This window comes from Geotrypetes seraphini, chromosome 8 (assembly GCF_902459505.1).
Source record: "Geotrypetes seraphini chromosome 8, aGeoSer1.1, whole genome shotgun sequence".
NCBI classification, from domain to species: Eukaryota; Metazoa; Chordata; class Amphibia; order Gymnophiona; family Dermophiidae; genus Geotrypetes; species Geotrypetes seraphini.
Genome location: NC_047091.1, coordinates 98,365,301 through 98,391,785, shown reverse-complemented (window position 1 = coordinate 98,391,785; position 26,485 = coordinate 98,365,301). Strand labels below are relative to the sequence as shown.

The 26,485-nt window shown below is 43.4% G+C and overlaps 1 protein-coding gene across 1 annotated transcript; it reads left to right on the top strand.

Moving 5' to 3' along the window:
• The first annotated feature begins 208 nt into the window (after window positions 1–208).
• Window positions 209–12,889, top strand: LOC117366046 (ectoderm-neural cortex protein 1-like). Its single transcript, XM_033957092.1, has 3 exons — window positions 209–334; window positions 4,926–6,720; window positions 11,728–12,889. The coding sequence occupies exon 2, from the start codon at window positions 4,942–4,944 to the stop codon at window positions 6,709–6,711; it is 1,770 nt and encodes a 589-aa protein (XP_033812983.1). The 5' UTR covers window positions 209–334; window positions 4,926–4,941; the 3' UTR covers window positions 6,712–6,720; window positions 11,728–12,889.
• Window positions 12,890–26,485: the final 13,596 nt, after the last annotated feature.

The following is a 26,485-nucleotide window of genomic DNA, read 5'->3' as shown; positions in this document are numbered from 1 at the left end:
GGTGTCAGCGTTTCACCACTAGAGGAGATCATTTCGGTAATGATATTTCAAATTGCGTCGATTTCGATGCAAGGAGTGTACTTTACATGAATAGTAATTGTAACAGGTAAATTCGTGGTGTTCTTTCTATTGCAGGAAGGAGAGTTTGAGTGAAGCAGGCACTAGGACCTGGGAGCGACCGGAGCGGCGGCACTGGCAGCGCTGCCCGCTTTCCTGGACTTCGATTGGTTGGTGATGGAGGTAGGCGGGGCTGATCCGTGTAGCTCTTTGTGTGGGTCGGTCGTTTTGGTCAGAGCGTGCGGGAGCCGAAGATCGGAGGGAACGTGTCGGAGAAGTGAGTATATGCGTGCGTGGTGGGTGCCGGGCTCGTGCTCGTCACCCTTTGCATTGTACACGCTAGAATGGCTTGTGATCAGGTGTTTCGCATTCCAGTACTGTCTCGATCGGCCTCTTCCTGCGCCTCAGCTCTCTTTGGAACACGAGGTGCCCTTTTCCCTATATCACTTAGGGCCATGCTGCACTACTCAGGACAGTGCTTCCCCTGGACCCCCAACACTGCCCCAAGTAAAACCCCTTTCCCTCCATCGCAGCGCTACTCAGGGCAGTGCTATCCCCCCCCAACATTTCTGGATCATATTTCTCCCCACCTCCAGCAGCCAAACTCTCTCCCACCCGCCCCCTTGCAATTTCTATTTGTCTTTTGTCCTCTTTATATTCTCAGCCCATTTGCCTTCATGAATTCTTCCCTCGTATCAATCGCGTGTTTTGCCATCTTCCTGGTGTTGATGTCCACTGTGGGACTGACAGGAAGGCCACAGTGTCCAGACACTCAAATCATTGCCCTTTTCATGCACACTCTAGCACTGTTGCCACCCTAAAGCTGCTCTTGTACCAAAACCCTATTCCTGCGGCTAGTTTGAGAGTGTTAACGGTCAGCAGACCACCAGATCACCACATCAAACGTGAGGTGATTCAGCAGGAGGTTTAGAAAACTAGCAAATACAGCCACTGGCCCTATGCTCCATGCAGTTGTGCCTCCAGCTTAGAGATCTGGTGTTGAACCAGTGTGATGATGGATGCATGAAGAACCAGAAAGGAGGTAAATTGGGATCAGCTAGTTCAGTGATCTCCATTGCAGCTCTCAAACAATTGGCTGACATGCTCTTCAAATCCTGTAAATGCGTTAATTTCAGTCTTGCCCATTTGATATAGTAACTGCAAACAGTCTGTTAAGTGTTGCTTGGGTGTCTGTTTATGGAATTTGCTACTGTTGACAATCCAAAATGAAGTGAGTTTTTGAAATATATCCTGGAACTGTTGTAGAATCAATATTAATTTTTAACATTTAGTACCTAGTCTGAACAAGCAGGTCAAGGTGGTTTGGTTTACAAAATTAGTACTATGTGTAAACTTGAAATCTTTTGGTGGCCCTCAGAACTTTCTGGTATTCACATTACATTTCTCCCTCTGTATTGATAGGGGATTAACAGGCCCGCGAATACAGAAAAACCGCAAAAAACTGAAAACCTGGCTTTTCAGCAAATTGTAGCTCTATCCTTCCCCCCTTTCTCTCCCCCCTTCTTCACATAAGTTCATGTAATCCTTTTTCTTCTTCTCTACCCACTATTTTAAGTTCTTGTAAACCATGTCGAGCTCCATTCTCATGGAGATGATGCTGTATATAAACTTAAGGTTTAGTTTAGATTAGATTATTCGCTGTTTTCTATTAAAAACCATCGTGAATATGGTGAAACCACGAATAACATTGTGGGAGACCTGGCCTGTTCCTGAAGGAGAGGCAAAACACGGTGAAGAAAGTGCTGGGAATCACTTATTTCTCTAAGCAAGCTGATGTAATTGGGGGGGGGGGGGGGAGGAACCAGCAAGCTAAAAACCATGAATAATCGAAACCGCGATTACTGAAACCGTGAATACGGAGAGAGAATTGTTCAGCCTTTTATATGAAAAAGATTGGAGATAACTGATTTAGTTCATCCTGTATGATGGGAACCTCTAGAAATGTTTACCCAGGGAGAGCAATGACTAATGGGGGAGGAGGGGGTCATGATTACACTATACAAATATTTGTAATAACTCTTGAGACTGATACCGAAAGCCATTAGGTTGAGCTGTGTGTAGATGTCCGAGGGTGCAGGTTCGACCACAAAATTAAGCAGTAAGCTAATGTGATGATAATTTCAAGAACGCAGAACTTGGTGAAGGGGAGGCCTGCCGGACACATGCACCCAAAGGTTTTGTGAGGAGGATGGCTGAGCACTTGTTCAGCACATAAATATTAGCCTCACAAAAATTTCTTGCACATAATATTTTTGCTAGGTAGATTTTTATGCACAGAACAGGTGCAGATGTGTGCCCTGGCACTTTTTTTTTTTTTTTTTTGGGGGGGGGGGTCCCCAGACACACTCACATGAGCTGTTGCCTCCTGTCTGTCTTTTAAAGTTGCAGGCAACTTGTTCTCTAGTCACTGAACCTCTCACCCCCCCCTCCCCCTCAAACTGTTATTTTAAACTCCCCTAAAAACCTGGCACTAAATCCTCTCAACCAGCTCTTCTGTACTATCCTGGGCCTGGTTTCTTGCAAGCTACTGTTTCCTACTGTGCACTGCTGAGGAATAGTTAATGGCCTCATTACCATATATTTTAATGCAGTGCCCTTCATGTATATTGCCTGGGTTAACACCCGCACTCAACTCCTTTCTGCATTGTGCAGCCAATAACATGCATGTACCACCCCCCCACCTCCACCGAGCTTTCTGCATCAACCCCTCGAAAGGAGAGACTGAAACTGTCCAGGGATAAATTGAAATTAGAACTGCAGCTCGCCGTCTCTTCTGCATTGGTGGTGAAGAAAAAAAGTACATTCACAAAGTGCAAAACTTTAAGAGACAGTGAGCTGCTTCATAATTATTCATGAGCTGGGAATAAACTAAAGTGCATCTGCTGTGGTAATGCTTGTAGGAAAGCAGGCAGGATTTCCTTATCTGTCAGATGGGATAGTGATAAGGGACATTTGATATGCAAAATTATTCTTGGAAACTGAACTGAAACTTGAGCCTTGAGCCTCTGTGTTGCCATAGCTTGCCTTTCATCTTGTGGGTCTTAGTTTCTGATAAATCACCTATTTGTATTTCTGTGTTCTGGCTTCTGAACTTAGGGGATTCTGGTAAAATGTGCTCATGCAGAACTATAGCCTACTTTGGGTCCTATTTGTTTCCAAATCCTAAGTTGTTTCCCTTCTATAAAGGGTCTCCAGCAGAACTAAATGATTTCGTAGGCTTTACAGTAAGGTGAAAGCTGCTTTCTTCTTGATTTCTTGCTTGCTTTCTTTGCAGACCCAACAGGGCTGCAGTCAGAGAGCTGCCACAGTAGAGAGCAGTCTCGGGGCTGTAAGAGCTGGATTTCATAAGACTTCTATAGTTAATTATTGCTTTAGGTTTCTTGGGCCCAAAGCATAGAAGTGAGTCCCCACCTTGCGTTTCTTTGTTATGCTCGGCTTGAACTCTGCGGACTAATAAACCGAGCTTCTTACATAATGTATGTGACATCAGACAAAAAAAACTTCCCCCAGGGTTAGTAACTGCGACAGAAGGGACACGATAAGGCTTTGTGCCCACCCTGCCCAGCATGTGGCAACTCTGCTCACTGCTGTAACCATTGTCCAGAGTATCGTGGGATTTGGATTTTGGCAAGCTGCCAAAACTTCTAGGCATAATATCGGTTCTCTTAAAAAAAGCGAAGAAAAGACGGTCCCTCAGTAGTTTAGATAACTTGTACAGTATTTATCTCGGTAGGGGAGACTTATGCATAAAAGATGCATTTATTTCATTTTTTAGGAAACGGCGAAGAGTGACTTCTGGAGCAGAGATTCTTAGGGTCTGATTGAGTTTTGCATGCATTCCTACCAGAAGGTCTGCTTTTAATTTCAAGTCACTCTACAAATTTTGTTTTTTTATGTTAAGAGATGTGCCAGTAGATTGTGCAGGAGCCACAATTTTTCTTTGTCCTGGAGCAGTTATTTCTTAGTTTGCTTCTGTGTAATTAAATCCCTGTCATTGAGCTGGACAAGTATCTCATCTCCATGCTGATTTCACAGCACAATGGCCCTCTTGTGTACTTTTCAGTTGGGGTAGGAAGTTCCTTGCCAGCAACTGTATAGGGAAGGAGGGGGGGAAGGTGTTATGCCAAGACATGCCCGCCTCTAATTGCTTCGAGGCAAGGCTGTCTAGTTTAACACATTATTGGGCATTTGGTTGCCCATTGCGAAGCTCTTTTGGCAGATGGCAAGAGAGGAAGGACTCTTTATACCCCCAAAACATGCACAAACCTACTATCAGTTCATGCTTGATGTCCAGTTTCTTGTTTCATAGCAGTGTCCCCAAGCAGTGGAGTGGAGGTGGGGGGGAGGGATTTCCAGTGGAATTTTGTTATTTCTATCTAGCCAGATTATTTTTTGGAGATAATTCCTTAACTTTGTAAATGCTCAGATCTAAGAAAACCAGCTGACAAAACAGATTATCTGGCAGCAGAAAGGTTTCTTGCATTCCTGTGTTGGGTTCCCCCCCCCCCCCCCCGGCATCCCTGATAGGCTTGAAATCGACCCCTTATGTATAGAGATGTGAGGATGAATTTAGCCCTGGTAATCTATTGCTGCAGAGCGAAGATGGAATAAGCAGCTTGGGTTGTATTCCTTGTGTGGTTGTTTCTGCTTAATAACTGCTTTATTGTCCCAATCTCCTGTGTACATCAGTTAAAAGATTTTGAAAGTTAAATCAGTGTTTTATCTAAATTAGCAGGCTCTTTTGAAAAATACATTTTAGAATTAGAGGTGGGATTGTAGAGTGGTAGGTTCTGGAGTAACACTAGGAAATATTTTTTTCACAATCTGCTTTATTGTTTTTCTTCCAGGATTACTAGTTGGAAAATGTCTGTCAGCAACCACGAAAACCGCAAGTCACGCTCAAGCTCCGGCTCAATGAATATCCAACTCTTCCACAAGCCAGGGCATGCGGACAGTCTTCTTACGCACCTCAATCTCCTTCGTAAACGCAGCCTCTTCACCGATGTGGTGCTGCTGGCTGGGGACCGGGCCTTTCCCTGCCACAAAGCAGTGTTGGCCTCCTGCAGCCGTTACTTTGAGGCCATGTTCAGTGGTGGACTCAGGGAGAGCAGGGATGCTGAGGTCAACTTCCGTGACTCCTTGCACCCAGAGGTACTGGAACTGCTACTGGATTACACCTACTCCGCCCGGCTCATTATCAACGAGGAGAACGCAGAATCTCTGCTAGAGGCAGGTGACATGCTCCAGTTTCTGGATATCCGAGAAGCCTCAGCAGAGTTCCTGGAGAGGAACCTCCATCCTGCCAATTGCATCAACATGATGTTGCTTTCAGACACATATTGCTGTGACCGACTCTTTGAGCTCTCCTGGAGGATGTGCCTGTCGAACTTCACCTCCTTGTATTCCACAGAAGATTTCCTGAGGCTCCCCAAGGACAAACTCCAAGATCTAGTCTTAAGTGAAGAGCTAGAGGTTGAAGATGAAAGCCTAGTCTACGAAGCTGTCATTGCCTGGATCAAGTATGACCTTCCTCGCCGTCGTGATGACCTGCCAGACCTGCTGCGCTGTGTCCGCCTGGCACTGTTGCCAGAGGCATATCTGAAAAGCATCGTGGCCCTGGACGAATTGGTTCTCGGCCACAAACTGGGGATGGAAATCGTGGAAGATGCAGTCCACTGCAAGATGAAGATTCTGCAGAATGATGGCTTGGTGACGGGCTTCTGTGCCAGGCCACGAAAGGTGAGCCAGGCACTCCTGCTGCTTGGCGGTCAGACTTTTGTGTGTGACAAAATTTACATGATCGACCACGAGACTAGTGAAATCATCCCCAGGACAGACATCCCTAGTCCCCGTAAAGAGTGCAGTGCCTGTGCTATCGGCTGCAAAGTTTACGTCACTGGCGGGAAAGGCTCAGAGAATGGTGCTTCAAAGGACGTGTGGGTATATGACACCCTCCATGATGAGTGGTCCAAGGCGGCTCCCATGTTGGTTGCCCGATTTGGCCACGGATCTGCAGAGCTTGATCATTGCTTGTATGTAGTGGGTGGCCATACGGCACTGACCGGTTCATTCCCTGCCTCTCCTTCGGTCTCTCTCAAGCAAGTGGAACAGTATGATCCCCAAGCGGACAAGTGGACCCTGGTGGCCCCTCTCCGGGAAGGTGTGAGCAATGCTGCCGTGGTGGGGGCCAAAATGAAGTTGTTTGTGTTTGGTGGCACAAGCGTCAACAGGGATAAGTTGCCCAAAGTGCAGTGCTTTGACCCTTGCCAAAACCGATGGACTGTGCCCACCAGCTGTCCCCAGAACTGGCGTTACACGGCAGCTGCCATGGTGGGTGGCCACGTCATTGTGATCGGTGGCGACACAGAGTTCTCAGCCAGCTCAGCTTATCGCTTCAACAGCGAAACCTACCAGTGGGCCAAGTTAGGCGATGTGACTTCTAAGCGGATAAGCTGCCGAGCTGTCGCTTCAGGCAACAGACTCTACGTTGTCGGTGGTTACTGTGGTGCCCAGCGGTGCAAAACCCTAGACTGTTATGACCCATCTTCTGACACCTGGAGCAGCGTGACCACAGTGCCTTACTCCCTAATCCCCACTGCCTTTGTCAGCACATGGAAATATCTCTCTGCCTAAAGATTCCAGGTAATTCTCCATTAGCTTTTCTGCTGGTGTTTTGACCCAATGTGCTTCCAGTAATATGTGCCACCAGCTCTGGGGTGGACGTCACACTATTGTAAAAAAAGAAAAAAAGTTGAGTATATATTTAAGCGCATGGCCACTAGGAAATGCGAATATCTCTTATGTTGTTGTTCCAAACCCTCATTTTACGTAGAAAATGTCCCTGTGTAGGGATACCACGGTGCACCCTTGGCACCAGTCACAGTTATGTGGACGGGTGCAAGGAGAAGGCATTACAGTTTAGGATAAACTGCTGGCTTGTGGCACTGGTATTCCAGTGATGCAGCATACTGGAATACAGGGTCTAACCAGTAATATGAAGGGAGTGGAGAAATCCAGATTCTTGCCTTTTAAATGTGTTTCATATCTTATCCTCGCTGTCTTATTTTCCCACCAGGCTAATTTTCTGTTCTTCCCCATGTCCCCAATCAAAATGTTAATGGATTTAAAATGATCTAGCTGAAACCTTTGCCCACAATTCTCACCAGGCCTCAAAAACACAAATCTCAGGGCAGCAATGAAAGTTTGCTTTGTGTTTACCACCTGTCCTGCTGGCGTTGGAATCCAAAAACGTCATTTTGGTCACCAGCTCTCAGGTGTCATTTCACAGTACTGGAGGGGGAGTGATCTAAAAGAACTGGCGGGGGAGGGGATGATATAAAAGTTTACAAAAGAGGTAGAGTGTGTGATTTTGGCCAGAAATGGTGACCACAGGCCTCAATCTCATCTTGGGATCCTTTGGTGAACAACAGAGGTGGCAGTGAGGCAAAAAATTAAATTTAATCATGGATGGACTAGGCAGAGAGGATCCTTGGTCATAAAAAATAGTGTAAAATCTGAGATGATTTACTTTTCTGTAAAATATCCAAAATGGATAACAGCAGAGTAAAATATAATTAAACAGGTGCTGCAGTAGGTAGGGAAATGTGCAGACAGATGGATCTAGCCCTGTCCTGTGCCCTGTTCCGGCCTACCACTAGACCACCAGAGGGGGGACAGGGTACAGAGCCTGGAAGAGAGGAGGGAAAGGGTTCAGAGCTTGGCAAGGAGTGTGGAGTTGGGTGCAGAGCCTGGCAGGGAGAAATTGGTTCAGAAAGTTTTTTTTTCTTATTTTCCTCCTTTAAATCTAGGGTGTGTCTTGTGCTCAGGTGCATCTTATGGACGAAAAATCCATTATATACCGGTGTGAGTTAAATCCAGCATAGTTATAATAGGCATCTCCTGTCCTAGTCTAGAAGTAAAATTCAAGGTTTAAGTCACTCGTTGAGAATGTTTTTAGGGAGGATAATGCTAGATGAAAACCAAGTTGGAGCTGTTTCCCAGAGGGGCCAGTTTGAAGATTTATTGCTTGGTGACCAGTTTCTTTGAAAATGATGCCTGTGCTACTCCTTAAATTAAAATAAACATGTATCCTATCAGTGCTTGAGAGGGATATCAAGTTTCGGGCAGCCTGGGAACTGACTGAATTTTCAGTCTCTTTGGGAAGCAATAAAAGTGACCTAGGTGAAGAGGTCAAGCAGCTGTATGTGTTGGGGGAAGGTGGAGGGGGGGCAGAAACTATAATGGTTGGTATGATGGGCAGATTGGATAAGCTGTAGGGTCTTTTATCTGCTGTCATTTTCTATCCCTGGAACAGCTGGTAAGGAGGCACAGTGCCAGGTGAAGAAGGCAAGTCTGCTCCTCTTGTTTCCTCAGCAATAATGGATTTTATCCTTTAATGGGTTTGATTAGTGTTAAGTTTCTTATGCCTGATTGCTGGGATCCATCTCCTTTGGCTTTAACACTTTTTCCTGGGAGTGGCAGAGCTAGAGGATATGAAATGAAGCAACATCAGAAAGTACTTTTTTCATGGAAAAGGGGGTGGAAGCTTGGAACGCCTTCCCAATGGAGGTGATAGGGATCAAAAGTGACAGAATTTTAAAAAAGACAGAAGATCTCTACATAGCAAGAGGATGGAATACAAGCCAAATGTGAATGACCTTCATATTTTAAATAGAGCGGCAGGTACGATCCCAAATAAGTACAACGCTAGCCACTTTATTCGTAGACTACATGGCCCATACTAGTCTTTTATCTGCCATAATTTACTATGCTACTTGCCCAGGCACCCAATAATCTAACCCAGACATGGGCAACTCCTGTCCTCGAGGGCCGGAATCCAATCATTTTTCAGGATTTCTCCAATGAATATGCATTGAAAGCAGTGCATGCAAATAGATCTCATGCATAATCATTGGGGAAATCCTGAAAACCCGATTGGATTCCGGCCCTCGAGAACCAGAGTTGCCCATGTCTGATCTAAATAGAGCTTGATAAGGTTTGAACCTCCTCCTCCCACCCACCCACCCAAAAAAAACTTAATGATAAACTTGTATGAAGGGGAAGTGAATGAAATGCATAATATTCATAGTTTATCTTTACTTTGATATACTGCCCATGAAATGACATATCTAAGCAATTTACAGCCTAAGAAGACTAGGGGAAGAAAATAAGGGGAAAACACACAAGGCCACCTAGGGCTCCTTTTACAAAGCCATGCTATGGACTTAACGCGCGGAATAGCGCATGCTAGCCGCTACCGCCTCTTTTTGAGCAGGCGGCAGATTTTTGGCTAGCGCGCACTAATCCAGTGCTTGCAGTAAAACCCGTAGCACAGCTTCGTAAAAGGAGCCCCTAGTTTACATGAAATATAATTAAATAATGATTAAAAAAGGCTAAATAAGGAGATTGGCAGAGCAATCAGTTATCTTGGTATAATATCTCCCTCTTCCCCCCTAAAAAATAAGGCACATACATTTTGCTTGATGTATTCCACGTACAGTGTTCCCCCGGTTGTTCGCAGTATTTTCTGACCGCGAACCGCCGACAAGGAGAAAGCAACGGGAGAGGCAGGAGAGAGCATCCGGAGCGCCGCAAGTGCAGGAAATCACTCGTGGTATGCTCCAACCGCCTCTTCCTGCACTAAGTCGGGCCTTATCCAATCAGGAGCTGCTTTGACACGCAGCTCCTGATTGGATAAGGCCCGACTTGGTGCAGGAAGAGGCGGTCGGAGCATATCGCGAGTGATTTCCTGCTCTTGCGGCGCTCCGGCTGCTCTCCCATTGCCCTCTTCAGTCTCCCCCATGAAAAACCGTATTTGCGGTTTTTCAGGATTCACGGGGGTTCCTGGAATGGAACTCCTGCGAATATCGGAGGAGTACTGTATTAAGATATATATCTTCCTACGCTCCTGCCCCGTGCAGATCGCCATTAGGAAATAGCTGTAGGGAGTTCCCGTCGTAGTCTCGAGAGACTACGGGAACTCACAGCAGCCATTTCCTAATGGCGATCTGCACAGGGCAGGAGCGTAGGAAGATCGCTCCTGCCCCGAAAGCCCGCTAGACCACCTGGGAAGGCGGGGGTAGGTCAGAGCCGGATATTCGTGGTTTTTCGCCATTCGCAGTCCGGCTCTGCCCCTATCCCCCGCGAATCCGGAGGGAGAAGTGTACTACACTTTGGTAAAAAGGTCCCTAAGCTTTTTTTTTTTGTGTGTGTGTGTCATGCATGCTTTTTTTTTTTTCCCCCCCCCAAAGTATTTTTATTGATTTTTCCAAAATAAATGATTCAAAGCAAAAATAATAACAAAAGAACAATATACAGTATAATGTTCCATATGCCAAAGACCCTTATATGGGGCTTACTAAACCATGAAAGAGGTTCTTACCACGGGCCGGCGAGATAACTGCTCTGACATTCATAGGAATAGAATGAACATTGGAGCATTTACCTCGCTGGTCCATGGTAAGAGGCTCTGCCACGGTTTAGTAAAAGGAGCCCTTACTTTCATACCAAAATAAAGGGAAGATAATTTCCCTCTAATCAAGATCTCCATAGTTCCCTCCACACATCTCTCCACAGTCATCTGTCAGGTATCTAATCTCTTTCTCTCCCATACCAATCCACAGATCCAATTCTTCTCCAACCAAGCACCACTCAGTACTATGTTTCAAATATCGGCTTTGATTTCTCTATGTAATGTAGGTGTCCCAAACTTTCTGACACATTAACTGTCCATTTTCCTGTGCTGTTAACTTTGACAGTCTTGCATGCTTTTATTTGCCTGTTGTCGGTGGTAATATTTTTCAAGTCGACGACAAAAAAAACCCCCAAAAACAGTCCACCTAAACTGCAGTGAAATGATGCAAACAAGAAGCAAAAATGGTAAACTATAGACGTCATTTCACGATGCTGGATTTTATTGTATTACGCAACAAGTTTAATTCTCTGTACAGTCAACTGTATCCACATGGTTTGAAAAGTACGGACCCGACACGGTGGATGTTGAAAAGTTTTTCGAGTGTTTTGAATGCTCTTCTAAGTTTACTTGTAAACTTATCAACATCTACTGTTTGTCTCACCTTAATTATCAACCTTAGAACCCCTGAGGAAGACGTTTGAGTTGAAACATGGCCTCTGTTCGGTCCGTACTTTTCAAACCATGTGGATGCAGTTGACTGTACAGAAAATTAAACTTGTTGTGGGATTCAGTAAAATCTGACATCGCAAACATCAGTTCTGCAGTTTCCCCTTTTTGCTTCTTCTTTGCAATATTTTTCAAGTAGTGTAGACTGATTTGTGAACCAGAAGGTCTCTTAGAGTAGCTTTCTCTCTTCTTGTACGGTTGTGGTTTGCTAGCACTAAAACTATTTATATATTTTGCAATTAGCACTTTGGAGCTCTGCCTGTCTTGCTGATGGGGATTTGAAGTTCTTGGCCTTTTTCCTGGAGTACAGTAATGCTTGTGTTGAATACACATTGTAGCCTGGTTTGGTTTTCAAAATTGTAGTTGAAACAGATACCAAGCCTAGATTTGTTCCTTTTCGCTTGTGCTACACAACAGAAAGGGATAAGGAATAATAACCTTGTAACTATTTGATATTTTACCTATAGGCAATTGGACTTTTAATAACCATCTGTCGCCTATGTTCATAGGTTCAACTGCAGAAGAAAAAACTGCATCTGGGTCGTCACCTGGAAGCAAGCCGGGCGACTACAAACGAACTCTGCTGCCAGTGCTGCTGTTGCAGGGATGGAGACAAATTGTCCTTTTGGGAAGATTGAAGAAAAAAAAAAAAAGAATATTCAGCTGCCATGAACTTCTGGTTGTCCAAAAGATCAGCTATGAAACATTTTTCTTTACAAAGAAGCTGAGAGGGTTTGCGGTGAACTTAAGATTAGTTTTCGGGGGGGGGGGGGGTTGTTTTCTTTTCAAGGGGGGAATCTATGCTTTTCTGGAAGGCAAACTGAAGTACAGAAGAATGATAAAACTGTGAAAGCCACCTGTAGCCTTGGGGATCTGTAGGCCCTTGTTTCAAGGAGTCTCGCAGGGGCCTGTGAAAAAGACTTACTGAGTGTATGGGACAAACTGGAACTAACTCATGCCTTCATGTCACTGTTACTGAAACAGATATCGGGTGAACCTCTCCCTCCCTCGCCACCATCACTTTATTTTTGGTGACTGAATTTTTGATTTTTACTCATTTTGTAAATTTGTTATGGGAGAAAGAGAACATAAGTTCCAAATGCCCAGGTCCTAAAGCAGACACCCCCAGAGACATGAAGTTTCTTTTTTTGGCTGTTGTACCCAAGAATTGGCCATCCTTTGTTAATAAAGTCCATGATGACTTTTGCTAACCTACAAAATATTTAAAAGAGACATTTAGGCCTTTATCAGTAATGGCCTTAGACTCTAGAGAATGGACATGTTCTCTCTGTCACCTGAGGCCATTCCTTCCCGCATTGCTAAAAATAAAAAAGATGGGGGCGTTAAATTTGTTTTTTTCCAAACTGAAACAATTGGATTAGATAGAGAGGCTTGTATGTTAGAAAATTTGTGGGGGGAATGTTCTGTGTAAGGTCTGGATCAGGATGAGTAATTAGACTCCATAAACCCTGGAGCCTTCGATAACTAACTAATTTTTCTTTTTAAAAAACAAAGTTTCATTTGCACTGTCTATTGCTGTTACAGAAGTGTGAGGTTTTGTAAAATGTTGTGTTCTTATGTATATGTGTATGTATTGTATATATATTTTTAAATACCATTTCAGCCAGGAGCTGCTTTGATATCTATCTATAAATAGAACCTCTTAAAATACATCTGACCAGTTTGTACATTTCTATCTCTGCACCCTTGTGGTTATGGGTTTGGTCTGTAATTTACAGTTAATGAAAAACCACTGAACTACTCTTTGAGGCCGATCCTCTGCCTATTCCCATATCAGTTTCAGAGCAAAGCAGTGGGAGACCATTTCTGTATGGATTGTATGATTTCATGCAGTGGAAAAAAAGGGAGGGTGGGCAGTTCTCAAAGCCAGTTCTATGGCTACAAAATGATTTACCTGGCTACATCAGCAATCAGAAAATTGTCTGTGTGGCTAAACGTTTGCACTGTATTCCACTACACCTGTAATCTTAGCTCCATTAAGATGTGAGGGGTGGTAGACTCAAGAGTAATGTTAAGAAATTCTTCTTTACGAAGAGGGTAGTTGATGTGTGGAATGCGCTCCCGAGGGAGGTGGTGGAGAGGAAAACGGTGACAGAGTTCGAAAAAGCGTGGGATGAACACAGAGGATCTCTAATCAGAAAATAATGGTAGAACTAAGGCCAGTACTGAGCAGACTTGCACGGTCTGTGTCACGTATGTGGCCATTCAGTTGAGGATGGGCTGGGATGGTTTAGATGAGCTAGAGTGAGCTTCGACGGAGACTCCAGTAGATGCACAATACCGGGCAGAGCTCTGGGTTTCTGGCCCAGAAATATCTAAGAAAAAGAACAATTTAAATTAAAACATTAAATTATAGAGAGTGTGTGTTTGGATACACTGGATGGACCACTCATGTGCCATCATTTACTTTGTTTCTGGGGGCATGTTGGAATTGGGATATGGAGGAAAAGACACACACATGGAGGATGGTTTTCAATATTTATAACATAACATAACTTTATTCTTCTAGAGCAGGGGTAGGGAACTCCGGTCCTTGAGAGCCGTATTCCAGTCAGGATTTCCCCAATGAATATGCATTAGATCTATTTGCATGCACTGCTTTCAATGCATATTCATTGGGGAAAACCTGACTGTTATACGGCTTTCGAGGACCGGAGTTCCCTACCCCTGTTCTAGACCACCACAATCAGACGATTTCTAGGCGGCTTACACCAAAGAGAGCTGGACAATCAGCGAGATAGCAAAAGTACAACATATTTCTTAAGAATAGTCAGAGTAGAATTATTGTTGTTAATTTAACTTCTATTTAGGAAATGAATTTATCAAACAATACAGTCTTAATTTCTTTCTGAAATGCGCCGTAAAACAGCCTGGCTCCACTGATGTAATTACCCAACCAGGACTGCTGCTTACTTGCTTGAAACATAAAAGACCTGTATCTACAGCCAGTAATTTTTGGATAGGTAAATAAATTACAATTTCTGGTTATCTTTGTAGGGCTGTATAGCGCGAAATGAAACAAAAGATAGGTAGGGGCCAATCCCCAAACCAGCTTAAAGCAAATGCAAGAGAATTTAAACATTACTCGTGCCTCCACCGGCAACCAGTGCAGCAGTCTATAGTAGGGACTAACATGATCACTTTTCTTCAGCCCAAATATCAGACGGACAGCTGTGTTCTGTACTATTATCAATTTTCTCAAATTTTTTTTAGGTACACCCAAATAAACGATATTGCAATAATCCAATATCGATAGAACCAGTGCCTGCAAAAATCAAGACACACAGAAAAACACATGCAGGGGGCTGCAGACAGGACCATATCAAGCTATCCTTAAGTCGAATGTGATTCACCGACTGGTGCAGTTTCTTCCTACCTGCTTCACCACCGCAGTAAGGGGTGATCATGAGCTAGGAGCAATTTTTGTATCCCTCCATATTTACACCTGTGTGGCTGCACTGTTTGGTACAGTGTTGGCTTGGGTATATTGCCTTCGAAAACCAAACTTTGTACCAAAATGGCTTGAAGCTTGGTCCATATGAAGTCATTTTACTGAGTATGTGGCAACATACATGCATAAAATGCATTGGCGTGAATGCATGTCCTTTTGACTGTACACATTGCTGGTGAGGTGTAGTCTGAACAGGCCCATGGGCAAAGTCACTAACCAAGTGCATGTGTCGCTTGCAAAATGTGCTGATCTACATGTGGACTAGAGAGTTACGCAGAGATAGAAATCGAGCCTGTCCCCACTGGAAATCAAACCCATCCCTGCTGGAATCGAATGTCCCCACAAGGAATCAAATCCGTCCTCACCCGTCCCTATAAACTTCACAAGTAGTTATTTCATTTAATTATTCTACTGAATTAAAAGCTGTGGTAGAGACCCATTTAGAAATAAGCAAAGATACTTTATTAATTGGGAAATATTAATTGGGAAGAATACATACTTTGTAAACAGGTCTCTGCCAGAACCTCTAATGCAGTGGTCTCAAACTCGCGGCCCGCCAGGTACTATTTTGAGGCCCTCAGTATGTTTATCATAATCATAAAAGTAAAATAAAACAGTTTCTTGATCATATGTCTCTTTAGCTATAAATTACAATATTATTATTAAGACTTAGCCAAAAGGAAAGATTTATAAACTATGAAGAGTTTTACTTAATGCAAAATTGCCATTTCTTTAATAAGACATTAACTATTTTTTTCTGAGGCCCTCCAAGTACCTACAAATCCAAAAGGTGGTTCTGCAAAAGAGTTGAGTTTGAGACCACTGCTCTAATGTAAATGTAAATTTAAAATATAAATACTCCAGCTGATGAAGACCCCCCAAGCTATGTCAGTTGAGGACTTCCTCTGAAGGTGGCGGGGGGGTGGGTCCCTTTTGCCAAACTTGACAAGCAGCAGTAGCGTCCCTGACTCAAAGATACTGGCACCTCAGTGGCTCAGGGATGCTGCCAGCAACTGCTGCGCTTGGTGGAGAGGAATTCTGTCCATCTTTGGAGGAGGTTCTCAGCTGATCCCCTCCATCCACAGCAAGTACTTCAGCACTGGAGAAATAAAACCAGAAATGGTTTCTTTTGAACACAATACAAAGACATCTGCTATATACATTTCCCAAAGCTAACATATTTCAGTCAATAAATTCCTTTATTACCTTTGTTGTCTGGAACTTTATTTTTTCCATCAAGTTGGTCCCAGTTTCTCTTTTTTCAACTTTCCCGTCTTCTGCAAATTCTTCTGTTGCTGTCCATTGGTTCTTCCTACCATGGTCCAGCATTTCTCCCTCTCTCTTCCCTTTCTCCCACTGTACAGCATCCTCACTCCTTTTTGACCTGGATCAATCTCCCTCTTTTTCCCTTCCCCACTCCTGAACAGCATTTCTTTCTCTCTCCTCCACCCCCATGTGCAACAAGTCTCCCTCTCTCACTGTCCACCATCTCTATATCATTCTCTCCCTTGCTGCAAAGAGAGTGGGGAAAGGGGGGAGAGAGAAAGGAATCCACAGTGCCTCTCTTCCACCCCCTCTACTGCCACATCCAACATTTCTCTCTTCCCTGGATCATGTACAGCATCTTTCACCCCTGCCCACCAGCTCCATGCAAAACATTTCTCCCTCTATCACCCCTCCCCAGCACCATGCCACATCTCCTCCTCCATTCCCTCTACTACTGTCCAACATTCCTCCCTCTTATATCCCCTTCAGTCTGTCCCACTGTTTCCTCTCCACCAACATATCTAACATTTCAACCTTTCATCTTTCTCTTCCCCATGCATCTGTACCTCAGTCCTCTCCCTATGCCCCAAAATTATCTTCTTCCATTCCCCATTTGTAATATCTCACTCTGACACACTCATGCCCAACAATTCTCCCTTTCTATTTCCATCCCCACCTCAGCATCTTTCTCTCCCTCTCTCCTTCCTTTGTCCCAAGTTCATGCCCCCTCCCTTCCAATTTGTGCCCCCGAGTGCTCCTTCCAGCCCATGACCCAACACACACTCTCCTCTATCCCAAGTTTGTGCTCCCTCTCTCTACCTTCCTTGGTCCAATGCACATGTGTGCATTTTGTAGCCCAGCAATTGCCCCCCTCCTGCAAAACTAGACTGGAGTCGTCCACCTCCTTCCTGCCTTCCAGCCACACTTCTTTGCAGGGCCACGGGTCCTGCATGTTAAACATGGCTGACATGAACATAAGAACATAACATAAGAACATAAGAAATGCCATCTCCGGATCAGACCTTCGGTCCATCAAGTCCGGCGATCCGCACACGCGGAGGCCCTACCAGGTGTACACCTGTCGTAATTTATAGTCCACCATATCCTTACATGCCTCTCTTAAGGAGATATGCATCTAGTTTGCTCTTGAAGCCTAGGACGGTCGATTCCGCAATAATCTCATCTGGGAGGGCATTCCAGGTGTCAACCACTCTCTGAGTGAAGCAGAACTTCCTGACATTAGTCCTGAACCTGTCCCCCCTTAGCTTCATTACATGTCCTCTAGTCCGTGTCAAATTGGACAATGTAAATAATCTTCTCTGCTCTATTTTGTCGATTCCTTTCAGTATTTTGAAGGTCTCGATCATATCCCCACGCAGTCTCCTTTTCTCAAGGGAGAATAATCCTAGTGTTATAAGTCTGTCCTCGTATTCCAGTTTTTCCATACCCTTCACCAGTTTTGTTGCTCGTCTCTGCACCCTCTCCAGCAGTTTTATATCCTTCTTTAGGTAGGGAGACCAATGTTGGACGCAGTATTCCAAGTGTGGTCTGACCATTGCCCTATAAAGCGGCATTATAACTTTCTCTGATCTACTCGAGATTCCTTTCTTTATCATGCCCAACATTCTATTTGCCTTCTTTGCCGCTGCCGCGCATTGTGCCGACGGCTTCAGGGTCCTATCTATCAGTACACCCAGGTCCTTTTCTTGTTCACTCTTCCCCAGAGTTGCACCTGACATTGTATACTCGTATTCCTTATTCTTATTGCCTAAATGCATTACCTTGCATTTCTCCACATTGAACTTCATCTGCCATTTCTCCGCCCATGTTTCTAACCGACACAAGTCGCTCTGGAGTTTCTCTCTATCCTCATGCGATCTGATCGCCCGGCATAGTTTTGTATCGTCTGCAAACTTGATGATCTCACTGGATGTTCCTTCCTCCAGATCATTGATATAAATATTAAAAAGGATCGGCCCAAGTACCGAGCCCTGGGGTACACCACTAGCCACTTTCTCCCAGTCGGAGAACTTCCCATTTATGCCCACTCTCTGCTTTCGGTTTTCCAGCCATTTGCCTATCCATCTTTGTATATCCCCCTCTATGCCATGGCTTTGTAGTTTCCTGAGAAGTCTTTCATGTGGAACTTTGTCGAACGCTTTCTGGAAGTCCAAGTATATTATGTCCACCGGCTTCCCACTATCAATTTGCTCGTTCACGGTCTCAAAAAATTGGAGTAAATTCGTCAAACATGATTTCCCTTTCCTGAATCCGTGTTGACTGGGTTTCATCAAGTCGTGTGCGTCCAAGTGCCGGACCATGCTATCCTTGATCAGTGCTTCAACCATCTTGCCGGGGACAGACGTAAGACTCACAGGTCTATAGTTGCCCGGTTCCCCTCTCGATCCTTTTTTGAAAATTGGGGTGACGTTCGCTATCCTCCAGTCGTCCGGTATCTGTCCAGTTCTGATTGTCAGGTTTGCAAGTTTTTGCAATAACTCTCCGATTTCAACCTTCAATTCCTTTAAGACTCTCGGGTGAATTCCATCCGGTCCAGGGGATTTGTCACTTTTAAGTTTGTCGATCTGATAGTATATCTGGTCTAAGTCCACTTCAACTGTGGTGAGGCTGTCTTCTATTTCTCCTGCAAACACTTTCTCCGCTTCAGGTATTGTTGAGGTGTCCTCCTTCGTAAAGACGGACGCAAAGAAGGAATTTAGTTTGTCTGCGATTTGTTTATCTTCCTTGATGTACCCTTTTCTTCCCTGGTCGTCCAAGGGTCCGACTGCCTCTTTTGCAGGTTTTTTCCCTTTCACGTATCTAAAGAAGGGCTTGAAGTTTTTGGCCTCCTGGGCTATTTTTTCCTCATATTCCTGTTTTGCATCCCTCACCGCCTTGTGACATTTCTTCTGATCATCTTTATGTTTGTTCCAGGCTTCGGTTGTCTTTATGTATTTCCATTTTTTGAAAGAGTCCTTCTTTTCTTTTATGGCTTCCTTCACCTGTTTGGTAAGCCATGCCGGTTCTCTTTTGCTCTTTGATCTCCGATCTTTGGAAATCCTCGGAATGTAGAGATCTTGTGCTTCTGTGATAGTATTTTTCAGTAGGGACCATGCCTGATCTACCGTTTCAAGTTTGTCCACCTTCTTTTCGAGTCGTTTTTCTACCATGGCTCTCATGCTATCGTATTTACCCTTTTTAAAGTTCAATGTGGTGGTTAAGGTTTTGGCATGTTTCCCTTTCCCAATGTCAAGTTTAAAGTTAATTACATTGTGATCACTCGTTCCCAGTGGAACCATGACTTCCACTACTGTTATCGGTCCCGTGAGGCCATTTAGGACCAAGTCCAAGGTGGCGTTGCCTCTTGTCGGCTCTTTTACCATTTGTTCCAGGAAGCAATCCCCTAGCACCTCCAGGAACTTGGCCTCCTTGCCGCAGTTGGAGGTTGCTAGTTTCCAGTCTATCCCTGGGAAATTGAAGTCTCCCAATATAATTACATTGCCTGTCTTGCATTCTTGTTTGATTTCCTCCATCATTTCTGAGTCAGTTTTCTCCGCCTGTCCTGGGGGACGATAGTAAAGGCCAATTTTCGTATCTGCTCCAAATTGACCAGGAATCTTGATCCAGAGTGACTCAAGCTTCTCTTTCATTTCTGTTGTAACCATTTCAACAGAATCTATTCCCTCCTTAATATATAGAGCAATACCTCCACCTTTCTGCCCTACTCGATCTCTTCTATACAGCTTGTATCCCTGTAGTACTGTGTCCCATTTGTTTTCTTCATTCCACCATGTTTCTGTTATGCCAATGATATCCAATATGTCATGTCTTGCTATTGTCTCTAGTTCCCCCATTTTGTTACCTAGACTTCTAGCATTCGTATACATACATCTAAGTTCCCTACGTGTTACCTTTTTGGACCTTCTACTCTTGGCCGTCCCTGTAGTTTCAATTACGATATCCTTAACTGCTCCTGTGTTATCACCCTTGTTTGCTGTGTGGTCGTCCCCTCCTGTGTCTGATTTGTCCCTTCCTGCTTTTTCTCCCTTATTTGCCGTGAGGTCATCTTCTCTTGTGTAGGAGTAATTTTCTTTGGCTTCTTCGTCGGGGCATCCTGCTATCCGTGCCATCGACCGGTGGTCGACTGTCGGCTTTCCCCTATCTTTCAGTTTAAAGCCTTCTCGATTGCCTTCTTCATGTTGCCTGCCAAAACTCTTGCTCCTTCTTTGTTGAGGTGTAGTCCGTCCCTTCTGTAGTACTTGCTTTTTCCCCAGAACGCCGTCCAGTTGCGCACGAAGTCGAAGCCTTCTTCTTCGCACCATCGTCTCATCCAGGCGTTGATTACTTGCAATTCCCCTTGTCTCTTTCCATCCGCTCTTGGTACTGGGAGGATCTCAGAGAAGGCCACCTTCACCTCCCTGATCTTCAGTTTTCTTCTCTCTGATATTAGCGCTGATGTTGGAGGGAAGACTTCCGGGTCAGCTACTGACAGCCTGCTTGGAGCCCTGCATGCTGATTGATGGAGGGGTGAACGTGGCTGGAGGGCAGAAAAAGGAGGCATTCAGGTATTGAGGCCCCTACAGGTGCCTCCAACCCCATGGGATCACCATGACCCTGGGGTGTCCCCACGTGATTCCTGTGATCCTAGGAGGGGTCGCTGCAAGTTCCTCGTTCCCCTGCAGCTCTCTAATGTGGACATCTGCTGGCACTCGCAGGCTTCTACAATATGTGCTCTAATTATGACTTGACAGTTTTGGATGGGCTGGAATGGGGTTTTGATGACTGCTGTAGTAGCTGGAGAACAAGGCTAGAGCTGGACAGATCGGCCAAGCATTCTGCTGTGCCCTGAAGATGGCAAAGATGAATCAAGATCAAGTAAGCAAATGCAGTATCACATCATACCTTTATGTTTCATTGCTACAGATCTTTTTATCTTCTGTCATTTACTGTGTTACTTAATGTCTGTGCCTTCAGTGCTTGAGTACCTGATTGTAAAAACCGCTTAGATAACCTTGATAGGCGGTATATAAAATCCTAATAAACTTGTAAACTTGTAAACTTATGCTCCAGTATTTTCTAAAGACACATAGGCACATGTGTGCTTTTTGGAAAATAGGGCCAAAATTGGTTTCTCATAAAATTACCCTCAATCTCCTGGATTCTATACATTGCACCCAATTTTATGTCAAAACAAAACAGAAAAAATGTTATTAGCCAAGTGGTGGGAATACCCACTGAAAAACCATTTCACTCAAGTGGAGAAAAAGCCTCAACTCAATTTATAGAGACGGCAACCCAATGAGTTTTTTAACTGTTCTTATTATGTATCATAGGCAAAAAAACTCCACGATTACTCAAAAACGCAATTTTTCAAAATGGGAACAAATCCCACCACTGTGCACAGGAAAAAGGAAAAAGAACCAGAGATAAAGTTTCACTTATCTTCACAGATATCATCAATCAGAACAGAAACCGCCATCAGACGCATTGATCTTCCTGCTGTAGTGTACTCAGCACTGAAATGAAGATAAGGAACAGATCTTCATGTCCAGCAAGGCTTTTGTTTCGCCAACAAGTGGCTGCTTCAGGGAAACTCCCGTTCTCTCCTACTCTGTTCCCGTTTTGAAAAATTGCATTTTTGAATAATCGTGGAGTTTTTTTTTGCCTATGATACATAATATGAACGGCTAAAAAACTCATTGGGTTGCCGTCGGTATATGAAATTGAGTTAAGGCTTTTTCTCCACTTGAGTGAAATGATTTTTCAGTGGGTATTCCCACCACTCGGCTAATAACATTTTTTCTGTTTTGTTTTGATTTATATTTTGTTATTATTATTTTTACCCAACTTTATGTGCTTATCAGAGATTTGCGTACAAATAAATTGATTAATGAGCTTGGAAATGTTAATTACAGTGCTAGCAACCAATTATTGATGTTAATTGGCAGTCTTAAAAAAATTGTGTGCACATCTAGCTGCACACTATTCTATAAAGCATAGTGCATTGTGTATATCTGAAAAGGGTGTGGCCATGGGTATGTCAGGGGCATTCCAGAAAGTTGAACTTGGATTTATAGAATTCACTTAACGCTTAAAGAACTCCTAAGCTAGGTGCTGGTTTTAACACCTGCTTTTAGCAGCCATAAGTCCAGAGCTCGAGTTAGGCAACAGATACACGCCAAATGCTGTTTTGTAAAGGTCATGCTTCCATTATAGAATGATACTTAGCATTCTTTTTTTTTTCCAGCACTATTTATTACATTCCCTCTAATATGTTTAGAGCAGGAGTTCTAAGCCCGGTCTTTAGGACACACCTAGCTGGCAGTCAGGTTATCAAGATATCCCATTGGATATAGAGAACATAAGAATTGCCGCTGCTGGGTCAGACCAGCATTCCATCGTGCACAGCTGTCCGCTCACGCGGCAGCCCTTAGATCAAAGACCGGTGCCCTGATTGAGTCTAGCTTTACCTGCGTACGTTCCAGTTTAGCAGGAACTTGTCTAACTTTGTCTTGAATCCCTGGAGGGTGTTTTTCCCCTATAATAGCCTCCGGAAGAGCGTTCCAGTTTTCCACCACTCTCTGGGTGAAGAACTTCCTTACGTTTGTATGAAATCTATCCCCTTTTAACTTTAGAGCGTGCCCTCTCGTTCTCCCTACCTTGGAGAGGGTGAACAACCTGTCTTTATTTACTAAGTCTATTCCCTTCATTATCTTGAATGTTTTGATCATGTCCCCTCTCAAGTCTCCTCTTTTTAAGGGAGAAGAGGCCCAGTTTCTCCAATCTCTCATTGTACAACTCCTCCAGCCCTTTAACCATATTAGTTGCTCTTTGCTGGACCCTTTCAAGTAGTACCATGTCCTTCTTCAAGTATGGTGACCAGTGCTGGACACAGTATTCCAGGTGGGGGCATACCATGGCCCGATACAGCGTCATGATAACCTTCTCCGATCTGTTTGTGATCCCCTTCTTAATCATTCCTAGCATTCTGTTTGCCCTTTTCTCTGCCGCTGCGCATTGCGTGGACGGCTTCATCGACTTGTCGACCAGTGCTCCCGAGTCTCTTTCCATAAGAATTGCCAGACTGGGACAGACTGAAGGTCCATCAAGCCCAATATCCTTTTTCCAATAGTGGCCAACCAAGGTACCAAGTACCTAGCTAGATCCCAAGTTGCAAAACAGATTTTATGCTGCTTATCCTAGGAATCGGCAGTGGATTTCCCCAAGCCTTCTCAATAATGGCCTATAGTCTTCTTTTTTAGGAAATTATCCAAGCCTTTTTTAAACCTCACTAAGCTAACCGATTTCACCACATTCTCCGGCAATGAATTCCAGAATTTAACTGCATGTGTGATGAAATATTTTCTCTGGTTTGTTTTAAATCTACTACTTAGCCTCATTGCATGCCCCCTAGTCCTAGTATTTTTGGAAAGAGTGAACAAGCGATTCACATCTACCCTTTCTAAGCCACATGCAACTGCGCCCCCCTCCCTATGCCCATAAATTATTCACATTATATTATATAGACTTCTATCAAATTGCCCCTGAGTCATCTCTTCATGCTGAAGAGCCCTAGCTGCTTTAGCCTCTCCTCATAGGGAAGTCGTTCCACCTTTTATTATTTTTGTCGCCCTTCTATGCACCTTTTCCAATTCCACTATATCTTTTTTGAGATATGGTGAGCAGAACTGCACACAGTATTCAAGTTGCCGCCATACCATAGAGTGATACAAGGGCATTATAACATTTTCATCTTCGTTTTCCATTCCTTTCCTGATAATTCCTAACATTCTATTTGCTTTCTTAGCTGCTACCGCACATTGAGTTGAGGGTTTCAATGTATCCTCAACGATGACACCTAGATCCTTTTCCTGGGCACTGACTCCTAACATAGAACCCAGCATCCCATAGCTATAGTTCAGGTTCATACATATTCATTGTGACTGGGTGTGTCCTGAGAATTCAGTTGAGAACCCCTGGTTTAACAAGAAAATAAGTCTGTATTTACTTTATGTACTTAAAACAGTGACAATCCTTGCTACAGGAGGAGCAAGGAGCAGACATGAATAATAACAGCTCCACTTATCTTTGGCATGTCATCATTTCAAACTTATACTGATGCATACAAACCAGATAGTTCTTGCTGAATGCACAAATAGTACAAATAGTTTATTCTGAAATTGGATTTTCTGGTTGCATATTAATAACGGCAAAGTACGCTTCAGAACTAATGCCAGCTTGCCCCTGGTGGTGCCTGTCAACCCTGTCTTCACTTTGGTGTAAACTCTCTCTTAATTAGTATGCATAGATATGTAGATTTAAAGCAGCAAAACTGGCCCGATTCTCAACTGAACTCATGCCAGCAGTTAGAGTGTACTACACAAAATCCTTAACACCTTCCAATTTAAAAATGGGGATGAAGGGAACATATGATGAGGTACTGCAAATACTGAAAATATAGGGATAGCAAGACTCCACACATTAACCAGTGATTCCAGTATTCTAACTCTTCTCAATCTAGTCCTTGCTGGGCACAATGGACCACTGATCTGACCCAGCAGCGCAAATCTTATGTTCTTACTGTAATTTGCTGTGCTAATTAAAGGATGCATTGAAAGAAAAAAGGAAAGGGAAGCAAGACAACACATCTGCTCATAAGGCTGGCAAAACGATGGATGTTTTGATGCAGTTGAGGTTTCAGTGCATAAACCATCCGCCCTCCTCACCAGATCTTATGCCATCTGACTATTTTCTGTTTCCAAACTTTAAGAAGAGTTTAAAGGGTGGTAGTTTTTAAGTGATTGCAGCAATGGAGCAGTATTTCAGTGACCAGACATCAGAGTATTTTTTGGAAGGATTACAGAAGCTCCAGACACAATATGCCAAGTATGTTGAACTTTAGGGATGAATATGTGGAATAACTTGTAAGTGTCATGGCTCCACGTCATTTCCTTCATGGTTGAGTTTAGAACTTTTCAGCACCTCCTCCTATCCATGACGGATTTGCATGCAGGACCTCATTATATATAGATCTATCTTGTGCATATTCATTTGTGGATATCCTGAAAACCTGACTGGCTAGGTGTGTCCTGAGGCTTGGGTTGAGAATCCCTGCAATATTCTAAGCACTCCTCTAATTAAAGCCCATTTCTCTGATTCTGCTACATCCTTATAAAGGCGTAGCAGTGAGGTTCCAGGGATGTAACTCTAATTTCATCACTTCTGTGTTTGGACATCCAGCTTCGGTACATACTGTAGGTTTTGCTATTAAATACAAATATTTTAATTAGATTCAGCAGAAAGGGGAGATTATTTTCCCCCAATCTTTATTTTTTTTTGCCAAATATAAAGATAAAAAAACCCCAATTCACATTAAGAGGATACAGTAAGATAATATTATCATGCAAAAATCATTAGTACATGAAAACAGGATATTATCCATATTTGGTCCAATGACATAGTTATTCTACATCATCTTTTCTTTCTCTTCCTAAAAAAAAAAAAGATTCAAATTGAGGAGGATTATAATATATATATATATATATTATAATCCTCCTCCTCCTCAATTGGAATCTATATATACCTGTATAGCTATATATATAGGTATATATAAAATCTTTTTATAGGTAATAAAATAATAGTAAGGAAGGCAAAGGAAAAAGGATGCCCCTAAGGCCAAAACTCAATCTTTATAACTAAGAAATTGTTTCCTCTGTAATTGTGTTGCTCTAGTAACATCAGGGGGAATAAGGATATTGACCCAGATTCTACAAATGGTACCTACTAGTAGGTGCCTTCCTTAATTTTAAATTGGTTAATTGGTGCTGATAATTGAAAGTGCCGTTAAAAACTGATTTAAAAAATTAAAAAAATTAATTTGCCGGTAGATGCCTACAACATGGATGATGGTGTCTCCACCAAGGTGCCTATCCAAAAAGTAGGAGTGGTTAGGAGTAGAGTTTGGGTGTGGATTAAGTTAGGCGTCGATATTGTAGGCCAAGAAAACTCTGGCCTAATATTCTGGTGCCTAAGTTTTTTTGATGCCTACAAACTTTGAATGCATGCACCATGAATGAACCATCTATACAGATCCTCAGCGACACCACTTTTGGCTCATACAAGCTCATTGCCAAAAAGCTTGACGTGTCCTCTCATCACCGGATCTTCTATGTTCTAGGTATAGATTAATTTTATTTTTAACTTCACTTTTTTTGTGTGTTTATGTACTTAGCTTAGCTTTTCGTGGTCTTTGTAATACGGACCTGTTCACCAACGTGTTTCACTTTGTGTTTTTTCAAGGCTGAATCCCTGTGTAGGAGGAAAAATAGCATATTACTAAAACTCCGGCTAACATTTATCCCCACCAAAGCTATTTCCACACTATCTCTAAAGTAATTCTCCACTTTTAGCTTAATCAAACCTTCCTTCTTACCTACTAAGTTTTACACCACCTCATAAGTCCACAGCGTCAATCTGGGATGGCGACGGTGTTCTCATTAGTAATTTAAATAACCGCCGGAGGCCATCAG

Excerpts from the sequence above, each read along its gene's own strand:
- LOC117366046 (XM_033957092.1), top strand. The coding sequence starts at position 4,942 with ATGTCTGTCAGCAACCACGAAAACCGCAAGTCACGCTCAAGCTCCGGC.